General features: G+C 40.7%; 1 protein-coding gene across 2 annotated transcripts in view; it reads right to left on the bottom strand.

Annotated features, from left to right (window-relative positions):
* Pdss2 (decaprenyl diphosphate synthase subunit 2) overlaps positions 1–16842 on the bottom strand; it is a 234868-nt gene that overhangs the window by 103926 nt on the left and 114100 nt on the right. For both annotated transcript variants that reach the window (XM_050120522.1, XM_050120519.1), the window contains exon 3: positions 5605–5803. In XM_050120522.1, coding sequence (XP_049976479.1) covers positions 5605–5803 — 199 coding nt within the window. The remainder of the gene's footprint in view (positions 1–5604; positions 5804–16842) is intronic.

The following is a 16842-nucleotide window of genomic DNA, read 5'->3' on the forward strand; positions in this document are numbered from 1 at the left end:
CTCTCTCTCTCTCTCTCTCTCTCTCTCTCTCTCTCTCTTTCTCTCTCTCTCTCTCTTTCTCACACACACACACATACACACACACACATGGGGGGGGCAAATATTACTTGCACTTTGGCATAATCTTAAACTAGAAATCTGGTCTAAATAAACACCAGAGAAAACCTGTAAGGACAAGTTATAGCAGCTGGAGAGATGACTCAGCAGTGTAGAGTTCTTACCACTCCTATGGAGGACCCAAGTTTGGTTTCTGCACCCACAAGTAGCTCGTAGACTCTGTAATTCCAGTTCTAGGGGAGCTGATGGCTTCTTCTCATCTCAAAGGGCTCTTGCGTGCATGCGGTACATACACACTCACATAATTTCACACACTACACATACATTTTAAAAAAGTCTTAAAATTATAAATTATAGTGTTTCTATTTTATCATCCTCCCTCTAATTAAATGTCTCTGTGATAACTTGATGCTCAGAAACTAGAAGTTTAGATTCAGGAATGAGCACACATCAGAGACTTATAGCATATCCTACAAAGCCACTATAACAATGGTGTGAGGAAAATTATGGCTTCAAAGGCTTGAGGTTTTTAGTCCAGGTCTTTTACATAACGAAGTACTAAAATAAAAAGTTCCATAATTGAATGAGTGAAAACCCAATCGTTAATTTTTAAAGTCACTCTTGAATTCAAAATCTTGTTAATTAGTATTTGTGACTCCATCTATAATAGTAAGAAGACTACTATCTCAGGATTAAATACCAATTTCTATATTCAGGAATATTTAAAAAACTAAGTGATACCTAAGGCAATTATCTCGAAGACCCCCTAATATCTTTAGGGAAAAGCTGAAGGGAGAATAATCGACTTTGCTAATTTTACCCTTGGCAATTATAAAACAGGTCTGAATTTCATCTGACTGCAGCTAACAGTCTGCCCTTGGAGGCAGAGAAACATACTATAAAGCTTGTACACAAACCCACTAGCAGAAGAAAACTGGAAACCAGTAGAATGAATAAGCCATAAAATACTAAAACTGCTGTAAACATGACAACTTTAATCATCAAGTTAAATAGACCCTCAAAAAAAAAAAAAGCAGGCTGTCACCATAAAAAACAGTGACATATTAGAAACAAATTCTGTATCACGTTCTGCCTGATCTCTCGTTACTGTGGTGTCTATTTTGTGTTTATTGACAACTTTTTTCTTATTAAAGGAAATTAAAACATTAAATAAAACCTAAGTATACCAAGATAATAATTTTTAGATGTAAGTCTTGTTTAATAAAATAGGTCCTCTTCTATAAAATATTCATATTCCTTTAAATATTATTCTGAGGAAAACAGAACCAAGTGTTTCACTGAAAGGGCTGCTTCTGAATATGGGGAAGTGTTTTGTCAAAGGGAACCCTTGACTTCACACCTTCGTTTCCCCTCACTGTCTCTGCAGTTCAGAGTACTGCTTACACAATTTGGACCTCATCTATTATGATCAATGAGGGCTGCGAAATGCCTAGAGTTGGGGCTCAGTCACGGACTGACCTGGTACTCTAGTTACTTCATAGACAATGAGTTGGTGAGGCATCTTTTGGAAATGAGCTTGCAGAAACTTTAGAAACCCTTTCAAGAAGAAGGCAAGGAAGGTCCATATTTGGAATGAACAGGTGGATGCACAGGATAAGCTTAAGATTAGCGCAACCATCCAGCTCAGAAAGAAATGTATTATTGTCTAAAAAGGATTTTTTTTTTGCTGTGCTCAATGTAATGCAAATGTGAAGGAGTGATGTGCGCAGAGGCTGTGGAGGTATAGGACCCCCAAAGGGAGGGGTCCTGGTCAGTCTTATTTCTCGGGCAACTGTTGTTGGACATGTTGAGGTTTCTTTTTTCTTTTTTCCTGGTCTTCTCTTTGTAAATCAAGTCATGCTGCTGAAATCCGGTGCCTAATGGAGCAGATGGTGGAGGTCTTAGGTTCTGGAACACGTATAGTGATGCCCTTGAATGCTAAACAGCAAGAGCAAATTTCACAGGCTGTGAATCTGACTTGATTTTGATGGTAATAAAACGTCCATTTTCACTAAATTCAAACCACAGTGAAAAGAGAATATGTGACTGACACAAGCTAGTTCAGGAAAAAGAATGATTTAAATATTATTCCCACAAAGGGAAGTAGCTTACATCATTATGGCATGATTGGACACGGCGCCTTTTAAGTGGCTGGGATAACGTTCCATAGTGCTGTGCTTAACTGTCATGTGTGAAACCCTGGGTTCATCCCAGTGCTGCAGAGTAGTGCAAAGCAATTCAAACTGACAATGAGAGGAAAACAAATTCTTCTCAAAGTATTGAGCCTTCGTTCCTTTTCTAGGGTAAGACCATGTTGAGGCTACTTCCCAAAATACAGAAGTAAGTACAATTAAGTAAAAGATCTAGAATGTTTCCTGCCTTCCAGTTTTTGGATCTAATCCTTTTCGGCTACTGTTTATGCCTACAGGTTATCATGTGCCAAAGACTCTACCAAACTTTCACATGTGGAGGCGTTCCCTTCTCCATGTATGGCCCATAGTTCTCATAGATCACAGAGGGTCTGGTAGAAAGGTGAGACAGACCACGGGGTCAGTGACTCCCAGGGACAATTAAAGACTCACTCTTGCTTTAACATGTGGATCCCATTGATAAAATTAGTAAGACTCAACCAAGTACATGGTAGAAATAGAGGAGAAAGGAGTCTGAGCTAGCTCAACTGGAAAGAAATCTGAGGCTCTTCATCTGTCTCATGCAGGTAATTAATTATTCCTGTGTGGGTAGAAAACAGACATTCAGCATTTTCATATTATATTCTCCTTTAAAAGCAATGGATCCAGCTCATGTGATATGTGTTGTTGACTGTGGTTTCTGTCCTGCCCGGTTCCCGCAGTCATTACGTCCCAAAAAAATCACACACAGAGGTCTACATTAGTTATAAACTGATTGGCCCATTAACTAAGGCTTCTTATTAACTCTTAAAACTTATATTAGCCCATTAGTCTTGTCTATGTGAGCCATGTGGCTTGATACCTTATTCAGCAAGGCAGTCACATCTTGCTTCTTCTGTAGTTGGGACAGGACTGCCAAGGAATGGGCTTCCTTCTTCCCAGAATTCTCTTGTTCTCATTGACCTGCCTCTAATTCCTGCCTGGCTACTGGCCAATCAGCGTTTATTTAAAATATAATTGACAACATACAGACAATTGGCCCACACCAATGTGCCACCCTAAAGTGCAAAACCATGGTGGAAAAGTTGAGCAGAATGCGACTCTCAGCATCTATCAAGGCACATTCTTCGTCTCCTTCCCTGAGAGGGTGACCAGGCCATTAAATTCTGGCTAAGGAAATGTATGCAGAAGGATCTTGTAAGACCTCTGAGAAAAGTGCAGACATTGCATTATCCAAATTGCCAAACAAGATGTGTGAAAATAGCTAAAATGTCACACTTTCTGAAACAAGTACTGAGCTACAATTAACTTCTGTTTTTGTATTGGTAGACTCAAGTCAACAACTATTTTCAAAAACAAATTTTAAAAGAAATAAAAATAACATATTCACCTACATTAAATACGAACTTTAGAATATTGATTATCTGAATACTAAAATATAACAAGTAGAGGAGGCTGGAGAGAGCTCAGTGGTTAAGAACACTGGTTGTTCTTCCAAAGGACTTGGGTTCAGTTCCCAGCATGGACATAATGACTCAGAACCATCTATAACTCTAGGTTTCAGGGGATCTGACATTCTCTTTTGAACTCCATGGGCATCATTTGCACAAACATGGTACACATAAACTCATGTAAACCCCCTGTAGCCCCCAAAATGAAGTAGATTATTTATTTATCTAGCTTGCTATTTATTTTTGAGGCAGTTGGCCTGGCTGGCTGGCCTGGAGTCTGCTATGTAGACCAAGCTGTTCTCAACAAAGAGATCTGCCTGTCTCTGCCTCCAAATGCTGAGATTAAAGGTGTCTGCCACCACATCCGACTTAGAATAATTATCTTTGATGCATATTCACATACTTTAGTTGATTTCTTAGCCTTATCTGATATTGTGTTACTGGGGCTGGAGAGATGACTCAGAGGTTAAGAGCACTGGCTATTCTTCCAGAGGTCCTGAGTTCAATTCCCAGCAAGCATACAGTGGCTCACAACCACCTCTAATGATCTGATGCCCTATTCTGACCTGCAGGCATACATGCAGACAGAACACTGTATACATAATAAATAAATCTTTAAAAATATTGTATTGTTGATAATTTTGTTTGCCTGTATTATGTCTGTTCAGTAGAAGTAACCATGGATACCAGAAAACAGCACTGAATCTCCTAGAACTGAAGTTAGAGACAGTTGTTATCTGTAGCATGGGAGCTGGGTATTGAATCTGGGTCCTTTGGAAGACCAGTCAGTGCTCTATTTCCCTAAAGAATGTACTTTTAAAAGCTGGGCACGTGTGAAATGTGATTATTTTAGCATTTTGAAGGCTGAGGGGAAATCGCATGTTCAAGCCCATGAGAACATATAGAGGTCATTCACTGCACCTGGAGCTAGGCTAGTGGCCAGAAAGCTCCAGCAATCTTTCTGTCTCTGCACAGTTGTGAGTCTGAACCAAAAGGATCACCACAAATTTGAGGTCACACAGCAAAATCATGTCTCAAAGAAACAAAAATATACCAAAGGCTATTTATAATCTTACTAAGTAGTAGACTAATTAATATTTTGATGTATTTCCTTGTAATTTCTTACTGTTGCTTATTCATTCCTTTATATATGGAAATTTTTTATAACATAGGTAAGAACTGCCTAATATGTGTAAGTCTTTAAATTCTACTTTTCAAGCATATTTTATGATGTGGACCCTTTCCTATGCTTTTTAACATTTTTCATAAAATTTCAATGCCTATATAACATTCATTTGGATACATCACTTAAGTCCCTCACAATTAGACATTTACTTTGCTTACTTTTTAAGTATTACAAATAGATCTACAATGTTGCAATAGATAGAACTGACCATCAAAACTTCCATTCCAGATCATGTTGTTCAGATAAATACTTCAAAAGTTCAAAGGACTTAAGTATTTTCAGCCTCCTTCCCTCACTCACTCTATATCTCCCTCCCTTGCCACCTCGCTCTTTCCGTCATACTTGTACATGCTAGGCACCCATTCTATATTCCCAGCCTTGCTCTTTTATTTTGGAGATCCCTCTATAGCCCAGAGTGGCCCTGAACGTGTGATAATCCTCCTGCCTCATTCTCTTAAGTGATTTTTTTCTTCTTATTTCTTTTCTTGAAACAAAGTCTGGTTCTGAGGCCCAGGCTAGCCTTGAACTCACAATCCCCCTGCCTCTGCCTCAGAGCATGGAGATGACAGTCTTGTGCCAGTACACCTGCTTTTCAAAAGCGTTCCCTAGAGTTAGTCTCTCTTACTTCATGTTGACACTGCGATCATCACCTTGCTCAGTTTCAGTGAGCATCCACACAGGGGAGCTGAGCAGCAGGACGCATGGACCTCTGTGGGTTCAATCATCAAGCATGAGACACCCGAAGACCATACAGGCACAAGTGAACCCTGTCTGTCTTTACCTTGGTGTTCTGTAGAAGAGCTAGTCCATTGCAGGCATTTGCTAGAAGAAAGTCTCCACTCAGGATAGCTATTTTGTTTCCGAACTGCATGTCTTTTAGTGGTCCATCAGAAGACTGTAATTCACTTAAATTTACTATCCCACGGTGCACGAGGAGAGCAGTGTGTATAAGTTCTGTGATCTCTGCCAAACTTCTTTGACTAAAACATAAAGAAAAGGTTTGTATAAGTGTCAGGAATGTATCACTTTATGACCAATGCCATGCTCACGTTTTGGTTTTGGGGGAGCAAAGGCGGATGCGTCCTTTTCTAATAAAGCTTTTAGAAGTTTCTCTATTGACTCATCCGGAACTTCTCTGTAATCACCCATACTGTAGCCAACAAGTCACTGGTCTTAGAGAAACGACGGCCAGGAGCACTCCCCTCCCAGTTTCACTGAGATACATTGCTCTCCACGCACACTTCTTCTTCACCTCACTCTGAGAATTGTCAGTTTGATCATCAGGTTAAATGTGGATATGAGTAAGGCAGGGGCTAAATATTTTACAAGCATGATCTCTTTTAGTCCTAAATATAAAGCTAGGAGATTTTCAGAAACATGGTGTTTTTTCAAGGACCATGTCTTCCAGACTGACAAAGGATGTATTCACCTTTAGTAGGAAATAAGGCTGAAAGGCCTGAGGAGTTCACGATTCAGGACTGTATCTCATGAGATGTCAGAGGATACCTGTTTCCTTTGATGTAATTTTTTAGAGTTTGCACACTTTGTATAAGAATAAAAGTATTGCTTTTATAATCAAACAAAAACTTCTGAGTATTTGATTCTGTGGAATAAAATCTGATGGAACAAAATGCATGTGATAAGTGGAACAAGCAAAACAAATCAAAACCTAAGATCAGAGTACGGTGGCTTATGCTCCAGGACCCACACTCAGGAGACGGCCATGAGTTACACACTGAGTTCCAGCCCAGGCTGGGTTACACTGTGAGACCCTGCCTTAAAGCACCACAGGAACAGAAACGGCCCCCTCACACATTAAAACAAAAGCAAGCAGTCACTGAAAATTTAAGCCTCCCCTCAACCCTGTGATAGGTGTTATTAATCCTCAATTATAGGGGAGAAAATTGTTGCACACAAATGAAATGAGTTCTCAAGGACGCAGTACTGTGGAGCTGGAACTCTGCTGGAATCTAACGAGTCTAGATGGTTCAGTGTGAATATAATGTGCTTTCCAGGCTCGATTTCAGCCCCACATTAACTCTGGGCTTGGCTGTGCTACTTGCTTGCCCAGCAGAACATCAATAAACAAGTCGAAAGCAAAGCTTAGGGAAAGCTCACAAAACACACAAGCTTAGGCCCTTTTAGGCTGTCACAGAGTCACATGACCCTGGGCAGATGAGCCTTTCAGTCAGCTCAGACATGCAAAAGATAAAATGGTGATGTCAAGACACCAAAATGTACAATGGCTTGCTATGAAATAATAGGTATTTGATAAGAAAATTAAATACTTAGGAATAGCACTGCTATAACAAAAGGCTTCACTGAATCTGTGGTTTCAGTCTACACAATGTGGGGGCTGAAAATGGGTCTCTTTTAGCATAAGCGGAAAAGGAAGTTAGCAAACTGTTACTGAGAAAACTCTCCTGAAGCAACAGGAAAAATAGGCACCTCTTACTAGCTAAAATAAATCATAAACTTAGAGAGCCAGGTAAGGAGATTTCAGGGAGAATGTTGGAAGTATGGGCTAGCTTTCGGGGTGTAATATACAGTGTATATGGATGCATATACAACACAAGAGACAGACAAACTAAAGAGAGTTGTCCAGTTTGCAAACAGCGAAGAGCACAATAAAAGAACAAAGACTTGCTAGGCTGAAAATAAAACTGTTTCACCTTTCCAGTATAGCCAGAAAAGATTTCACAAAGAAATAAAGAGATAATGTCAGGAAAGGAAATAAAAGTATGGGTTGACAAAAAGGCTCAGCAGGTAAAGGCTTGGGTTTGACCCCCAGAATCCATGTGAAAGTGAAAGGGGAAAACCTGTTCCCTAAAAGCTGTCCACTGACCTCCTCTGCTGTGCTTGCAAGTGATGGTGGTGGTGGGCATGAGCTGGCTATGGTAGTATATATATAATCCCAGAATTTGAGAAGTGGAGGTAAATCAGGAGTTCAAGACCATCCTCAGCAACACAATGAATTTAAGGTTAGCTGTGACCGTGATGGTGATGGACGACTTCTTGTACAGACATAAAAGCTTTTAAGTTTTAAGGGAAGAACACCTAGCAGGTTCACTCTCAGAATAGAGAGGTTTGTCTCATAAAGAACCATGTATGTGGCTTTGACAACATGAAGTAAAAGCCAAAGAAATCTCAAAGAAGGGTTAAGGAAGTTTATGAGTTTGGGCTAAAAGTAACTGATGCTTATGATGAGGGAAAGTAGCTTTGGAACGACCTCTGTGTGTACAAACAGCAGACAAACTCCGAGCATCGCAACCTCATCGGGGAAGCTCCTTGCAGCAGACCCACCACCAGACAATGTGCAGAGCAGGAGGACTAGTACTCAGTCCTAAATGGGATGTCTTTGTCACACCCTTCCTCTCCAGGTCAGGGCTCCACAGGCAAGAGATGGTGGAAAGTCAGAGGTGGTGTGGGACTCAAGAAAACATCCTCCTCCAGACACATACAAGAGGAAGGCTCCACATGTGAATCTGCAGACTGTGACAGCGCACACAAGACTAGCACAGGCTCAAGTCAGACAGGATCCCGGTGCTGAGGAGTTATTTTCAATTTATACATGCTGGGAAAGATAAATGCATCATTATTATGATTTTATTATTATTACCATTAGGACGTAGTGCAAGCCACATCACGGGTGGAGGTTCTGGGTGGAATAATTTTTAGGGAGTATGTTCTCCCCTTTCACCTTCACATAGATTCTGGATCAACTCAAGCTGACCGCCAGGGTTACTCAGAAAGTGGCCGGTAAAGTGTCACTGGGTGTATCACCCACACTCCAGGGCAGGCCCCATGCTCAGAGTAGTGGGCTAACAGGACAGACTCCATGTGCTTTGTTTTGGTATTTTTGTCTTACTCATTTTCCTGTTTTAGTTTGTCTGTTTTGATTTTCCTTTTTTTGCTGTTCTTCTTTCTCTTTTTCTTTCTTTTATTTTTGAAAGAGAAAAAGACTATGAGTAGGGAAGAGTATGACCAAAATACATTATACAACAAAGATTTTTAAATAAAATTAAAAGACAGCAGTAGATCACTACATAGCTCTAAGTATGAAGCAATTCTCACTGAAAAGAGAGGCAGCTCAGAGGACAGAGTAAGTGTTACAGAGAATGGTGAATCAGAAGCTACTTCTGGGGACTAGGGCTGCGCCCTAGCCAAGAAGTATTTCTTGTTTCTAGACTAGGTAGTTCTGACAACACGATTTGGATTTCAGAATTGCTATGGATCAGGTCTTATTACCATACAGTTCTCAGGTGGCCCCCAAACTCCTGGCCTCAAGCAATCCTTCTTTACCTGCCCAGCTATCATTCCATCCCCTCAGAAAAGAAGTTGTAAGAGGAGGAGCGAAGATGTAAAACCATCTTATTAAAAAGTGATTAAAAGAAAGGACTAAGAATTTTATTATGGGGCTGGAAACATAGTTCAGTGGTCAAGAGTGCTTCGCGTTCTCCCAGAGGGCCATGCCCATCTGCAGCTCACAAATGCTTCTAACTCCAGCTCAGATGATCTGGCACCCTCTTCTGGCAGCTGACAGCGCCCTGTACACATGGCATACACTCATACAGACAAACACACAAGTAAAACTAAAACTTCAAAAAGATTATTACTATCTCACAAATACTTTGGTTTTATAAAACTATTCCCTAAAACGAAGGAGAAGAAACTGAAATAAAATTGGGGGTGGGGTGGGGTGTGAGATCTAGCAAGAGTTAAGGAGAGGAGTGGGGAATGAATATGATCAAAATACACTGTATGCATGTATGAAATTCTCAATAAGTTAATATAAACAGGCATGGTGGCACACGTCTTTAATCCTAGCACTTGGGAGGCAGAGACATGCAGATATCTGAGTTTCAGGCCAGTCTGATTTACAGAGCAAGTATTTATGGAGCTAGAGCTACATAGAGAGACCCCATTTCAAAAACACCAAAAGAAATAAGAAAAGTATTTTTAAATTCACATTGTCAGATTTGATAAAAAATAGCGGAATGAAATCATGAGTAAGTATACAACACAGAAAAGTTAAGCATTTATGTTAAGTCCCTCATGCAATTTAGCTTGGGAAAGAAAAGCCCAGAAGCTGTAGGTGTTCTGAACAACCCTAAGCATGAAAATGAGTAATTATGAGCTTTTAATAAAGACATCTATAGTAATAAACAGCATTAATTAAATAAATAAGAACCTTTAAATGCCACATCACCAGAAATAAGAACAATCATAATAATAATTAAGCGAAAAAAAATCATCATTTATTGTAGTGAGCACTTACAAAGCACTTCCATTTGTACTACCTACCTGCCCTTCTAATGAGAGCAGGCCCAGCGAGCAATACTTGCTGTAGAGTTTAGAAAGGACAAACGTATAACTCAGAGCCACCTTGTCATAGTGACCAATGACAATGTAAAATGTTTATTTACCTAATGAATAGGAAGTGGCGGGGGATGGGTGGGGAGGAGGGGGAGATAAGCCAAGGATACCAAAGTATGCCACAGTGGCATATGCCCCTCCCCCCCAGCTTCCCACCTTATTTCTAAGACCATGGAGACAATACATGAAGAACAAGCTTGCCTCTAAAATAATTACTGCCCCCACCCCTCACTAGGGTCTCACTGTAGCCTTGGCTGTCCTGGAATTTGATATGAAGATCAGGCCGCCTTCGAACTCATGGAGGTCTGTCCTCCTCCGCCTCTCGAGTGCTGGAATTACCATGCCCAGCATGTTTTGTTTTTGGCTGTTTGTTTCTTGTGTTTTTCATATTTTATTCTTAAGTATGTGTATATATGTGTGTCTGTGTGTAGGTTTGTACAGTCTGTGAGTGGTGCAGGTACCTGAGAAGTCCAGACAAAGGCATCAGATCCCCTGAGCTGGAATTACAGGCAGTTGTGAGATAACCCAAAATGGATGGGTGGTGCTGGGAACCAAACCCAGAACCTCTTTGGAAGAGCAGCAGATGCTCTTAACTGCTGAGTCATCTGTCCAGCCCCAAGTTTGTCCCTTTTAGTTTAAAGTAACTGGAAAAATTAGTCAAAATTTCCCCCAAATAATTTGATTAGAACCAAATCAACAGACTTATCCTAAACAGCAGTCTAGCTTGAGGATAATTATCCTTTGACCTGAGTGACACTGTAGCTCAGGTGTGGAGCCCTTGCAAGCTAAAGTCATGAGCCTCCTCAACACTGAGTGACACTGTAGCTCAGGTGTGGAGCCCTTGCACGCTCAGGTCATGGGCCTCCTCAACACTGACAGAAAGCAAGGAAACTAAAGAACAGATTCCTCCCAGTTCTCAACTTCTGAGATTCAGTTTTTTGTCGTTTTTAATTATTAGACTAGCAGGTAATTGTTAAAAAGAGAAAACCATTGCTACCATCGGTTCCCACTTTCTGTGATGGAGGAAGGTCATTGGTAATAGACAAACTGCTTTGGCCCATTTTGATAGGCCATCCCTTAGGTGGGTCGAGTAAACAGAACAGAATGCTGGGAGGAAGAGGAAGTGAGCTCAGAGATGCCATGCTCCCCTCTCCTGGGCAGATGTGATAGCTCTGTTCTCCCGGGCAGACACACGCGATGAAGCAAGCCGCCAGGTCAGACATGCTGAATCTTTCCCGGTAAGACCGGTGCTACACAGTTTATTAGAGATGGGTTGATAGGGATATCAGAATTAGCCAGTAAGGGCTAGAGCTAATGGGACAAGCAGTGTTTAAATGAATACAATTTGTGTGTTGTTATTTCTGGTGTAAAGCTAGCAGCCGGGTGTTGGGGATGCAGCCCCGCCACTCCTATTACATCATTTCTGTAGGAATAGGAATGGAGTATGCAGTTGTTTTTAAACCTGTTCTGTAATTACCATCTAGCGCTGTGCTCTACTTGTCAGGTTTTATCCGATGAACAACTTTGGTTCACACTGTACAAAAGTACAATATAGCGGGCAGCAGGGAAGCAGTGCAAGAGTAACGGAATCTAAGAGAATTTGTTTATTATTATTTTATTCCAATTTTAGGTACCCAAAGCAATTTAGTTTAGCTTTCAGTGCACTGGATCTAAATATTACTTTAAAGCACATATATTTTGCACTCTTGGTTCCTCCCTGTTAGCCTTGCTTAAAAAAAAGTAATAAATTAATAAACTGGACATGGTGGTATTCATGAGGATCACAGGGCCTTGAAGGCCAGTCTGGCTACTAATGAGTTCTAGGCCAGCCTGGGGTATAGAGTGAAATCTAGGGGAACCAGTGGTATGAGACCCCAGACTCAACCCTTCCCAGAATCCCCAAAGACAACAACAACAAAAAACCCAACAAAACCCCAAGCCAACCTACTTACAAAAAAGTGACCAGAGTAAGGAAGCAGTTGCTGCATTGAAACTGATGAATGTTTTTTACAAGAATTTAGGACCAAGACGTCCCCGGCGCTGCAATAGTGGCAACTATATCTTGGGGGTAACCTACAGCCACCTAATTGGACTTAAGGTCCACCCAACAGGAGGGAATTCATGCCTTGTACTGTAAACTTAGCTAACCACCTGAGCACGATGGATCCTAGAGAGCCTACGACTGCTGCTTTCTAAACCAGTATAATTCCCAGCTGCACTGTAATACCTACTCTTATGTCTACAGATAAGCATAGCTTCTTTTTGTAACTGACAGATGCCATCACAGAAATCCACAACTGGTCAAAAGGCAAAGAACAACTGCCTGTGGGGTGTCTACTGCCAACTGTATACATGGACCACACAATCCCTATACCCAAGGCTTGGGGGGCATCACCGAAGAGGGGTAGAAAGACTGATGAGCCTGAGGCTCAGAACATCTGCCACAAGAATGTCTTCTATATATGACAGGGAGTTGCGTCCATCAAATCTCAGCAGATTCTATTTATACATACATCTGTATGCATGTCTGTATGTTTCTATGTAATACTAATAAAGTGGCAGAGGTCATGACATTGATAGAGATTGGGGGCACAAAAGGAGCTGGAGGAGGGAAGTGTGGAGTGAAAATCATGTAAATATAAAACTCATATAAAATTGTCAAAAAAGTTAGTAAATTTATACCCCATCAGTCTCTTTGAATGATATATTAAGCAATTTCATTTGTTTTTGGTTTCATTTTCCTCTAATACTTCCCTAAGATTTTAGCATTCTATGTTTCAGAAATAAGAAGAGCAGACATTGTTAGTTATCTACTAGGAAGGCAACCTCCTTACTAGTAACAAAGCTTTATTATGTCTGAAGGGGCCGTGTACTCCTTTAGGAAGATCTCATTAGCTGGGTGTGGTGGCACAGGCCTTTAATCAGAGCACTTGGGATGTAAAGGCAGGAGGATTCTCATCCTTTACATAGAGTCCAAGGTCAGCTTCAGCTACCTAGTTTCCCCATGACAAAACCAACAACCAAAGAAAACCCCAAAGATCCCTTCAGCAGTTGATTTAGCTCTGTGTTCATATGACAAGTCTATCCAAAGATATATATGCAGAAGTCTAGGAGGTGGGGTATCTGAAAATCATTAACTCTTAGTAGCAGGAGACTGATTGATTCAGTTGGTACGAATCTTTGACCTTTGCGGCTTTACCTGTCTAGACTGTGACTGGACTTAGAGGTGCTGTTGAGACTCAGGGATCTAATGTGCCCACAATTTGTGGGCGGTAGAACAAGAAAGAAGGCAAACCTGAGGGCTCCTCCTGCCCTCCCGGGCTAGTGTGCTACCACTGATCCCTTATTGTTACTGCCTTGCTTCTCTTTACACCCCTCCCTGCATCCCTGCTGTGCTGGTGTCTGAGCTCAGGGCCTGGGGCTGCCAAACCAGCGCTCTACCACTGGTTAGGCTCTCAGCAATTAGACTTGTCTTCTGAGAGAAGTGCTATATTCCTTACAGCTATCCTTATATTCAGCCTAATCAATTCCTAAGAGAGAAAGTAAAAAAAAAAAAAAAAAAANAAAAAAAAAAAAAAAAAAAAAAAAAAAAGTGCCAAAAATAGGAAGCCATTTTATGCTCATCTTTCTGCACTCTTGTTTTTGTCAACTAATATTATCTCTTAGATACGGCTCCACATTATTTACTGGCAGAGAGTTTAACTCTTGTTCATTTACTACATCCAGAGAGACCATTGAGTATAATGGTGATATACACTTCTACGGTTTTAGGGTGAGTGACTGGTATGTTTTGCTTACAGAGTTTCTTTTGATTTAGTGTGTGTAGAGGTATGTTCACATGCACTTGTGCTACGGTATGTGTAGAGGCCAGAGTACAACTTTCTTTTCATCTTGTTTTTGTTTGCTTGTTTTCAGACAAGGCCCCTGAGCTTCCAGTCAGTTGTGCCTCCACCTCCCATTCCACTGGCATTACAGGTGTATGCCACCACACTGGCTTTTCACTTGGCTTCCAGGGATTGAACTCAGGGCACTGGGCTTGTACAGTTTAAATATTTAAAAATCACCTGTAGCCAGGTATGGTGGTGCACACCTTGATTTCAGCAGAATCTGTGAGTTCAAGGCCAATCTGGTTTATTTAGTCAGCTTCAAGCCAGCCAAGGCTACACAGTGAGACTCCATCTCAATAATGGTAATAATAATCAGCTCTATGCCACTTTTTAAATAAAGTTTTCCTTCATTTTTTTTTCCAGAAATAACTCCTTATGTACTTAAAGGTCTTGGAAGATAGCTCAGTCATTCCCCACACCTTTTCATTTCTACATTTTAATTATCTATCTACTTCCATCCACTGCCTAGGAAGTATTTGTTAAAGGAGCAATTTGTTACTTAGCAACAGCATTAGAAAAGCCTCAGGATGGCTATCACTGATTTCAGAAGGGAAACAGTGATCTATACTAAAGTCAGGCTTACAGAGACACAGTGGTAAGTCCTCGGTCAATGAACCTCCAATTAGCACCTTCCAGGTAAGATGATAATTACGTCTAGGCACACAGCTGCTGCTGGACATCTGAGTTAGTAGTTTATTCTTTACAGAAACTCGAAATCTCTATGTGCTTTAGATTCAGGTCTGTGTTAAGAGAGTAGGACAGCCAATGTACCTAGCCATACTAGGAGATTAAAAGACAATGGAACATTTTTTTCTAATTCCCGGTTTTCTTCTCTATCCTCCCATCCTTTCTTCCATTCTTTCACTTTAAAAATAGACTGACTACAGCCAATATTTATGATGCCTTCTCCCTAAATACTTACACGCAGTCAGTTTTAGTTTCTAGAGGTACATTTAAGAAATAAACCTCTTTTTTGAGTAACTTTCAAACACGCAAGTGGAAAATACTGTCTCAAGAGCCTGTATGGCGTGACTCATCACCAGTTTTCAGGATTGTCAATCCCAGGCCACTCTTGCTTCAGTTACAGCATTTGCTCTCTGACCAGGCTGCTTTGAAGAAACCCCACACACCATGTCATTTCATCCAAAAAGACCTCATATGTCCTATTTTTTAAAAATGGGGAGTGGTGATTATGACTGAACTTATTAAATTAATTACTTTGAGCCAATTATTACTATATGCTGAGAGCGTGTGTAAAACAATTTTTGCAAGAATAACTCAGCTGATTAGTGAATAAACTGCTATCTCAACAGTGGCTCTTTGCGGTAAGCAGCGACTCTCCTGTGCAGAAGGGAGCTCAGCTATCAGGCTAAGTCCACACAGCTGGCAACTGCAGCTGGACGCTAGCCCAGGCCTCTGGGTTCTAAAGTCTAGGTTCTTTGCATATCAATAGCAAACTCATCAAAATCCAAAACACAACATGTACAAGATTTAGGGTCTTTTTGAAAGTAAAATGGTAGGCCAGAGTCATTTATTTAAAGTCATTTTATTTGAATCTTAGAACTTTTTTTAGATAGAAAAAGGATTTTATAATTATGTAGGAAGAATAAATCAAAACATTAAAAAGATTTCAGAAAATGTAAGATTAGATTTAGGTTTTAATACTTATTATAAAGCTACGACTGCAGGTTTTGGTGTGTGTGTAGTGTGTGTGTGTAGTGTGTATTTGTGTGTGTATGCGTATGTGCATATGCGTAAGAGGTTCTCCAGTACTATGACCAGAATCTAGGATCTTGCAAATGCTAGGCAATCACTGGGTAATACTTTCAACCTCCGTAGCTTTAATATGTATAATAACAGCCAATTGACAAATATATATTTTTGCTTGAATCTAGAACCAAATACATCTGAAAAATTACTTGTGACAAACATTTCAAACCCTTTTGAAACAAATGATGTCGAGCCTACTAACTGACACTTGAAAGGGTAAAAGATCCCTACTTCACAACCTGAATAAACACATATGAAGATGGATTAATTATCTAAGTGTGAAATATGATACTATAAATTTAGGGAGAAAAATATATATTTATTGGAAAATATCCATGAATGTCCTTTAAGTGACATATAAACCAATGTTTCCCACATTTTCATTCTATCACATCTATAATATTCATAAATTTACTAAGTCTATCTTGGTGCATACCTGTTGATGGAAATGGGTAAAAGTAGAGGAACACAGCAAAATACATCAACGGGCCGAAGCTGTTAGGGCCATACTGCTCCCATAGAGAACCCAGATTTTGTTCACCCATTAACTCCAGCGCTAAGGGACCTGACACCCTCTCCTGCCTGGGCCATGGGCATCTGTACTCAAATGTACAAACCTATGCCCACATACACACGAGCTGTAAATTTTTTTTTTTGTTTGTTTTTTTCGAGACAGGGTTTCTCTGTAGCTTTGGTGCCGGTCCCCGGAACTAGCTCTTGTAGACCAGGCTGGCCTCGAACTCCCAGAGATCCGCCTGCCTCTGCCTCCCAAGTGCTAGGATTAAAGGCGTGCTCCACCACGCCCGGTGAGCTTTAAATTTTTGCTGGGTGTGGTTGTGCATACCTTAATCTCAGCACTCAGGAAGGTAGGAGGATCTCTTTGAGTCCCTGGCCAGTGTGATCTACTAAGGCATTCCAGCTAGCTGGGCATACAACTCTTACTCAGAGGCAAGCAAAGGAACCCAAATCAGTGCAGGCATGAAGAC

This window comes from Alexandromys fortis, unplaced genomic scaffold, assembly GCF_014885135.2.
Source record: "Alexandromys fortis isolate MF-2015 unplaced genomic scaffold, M_Fortis_MF-2015_v1.1 scaffold_175, whole genome shotgun sequence".
NCBI lineage: Eukaryota > Metazoa > Chordata > Mammalia > Rodentia > Cricetidae > Alexandromys > Alexandromys fortis.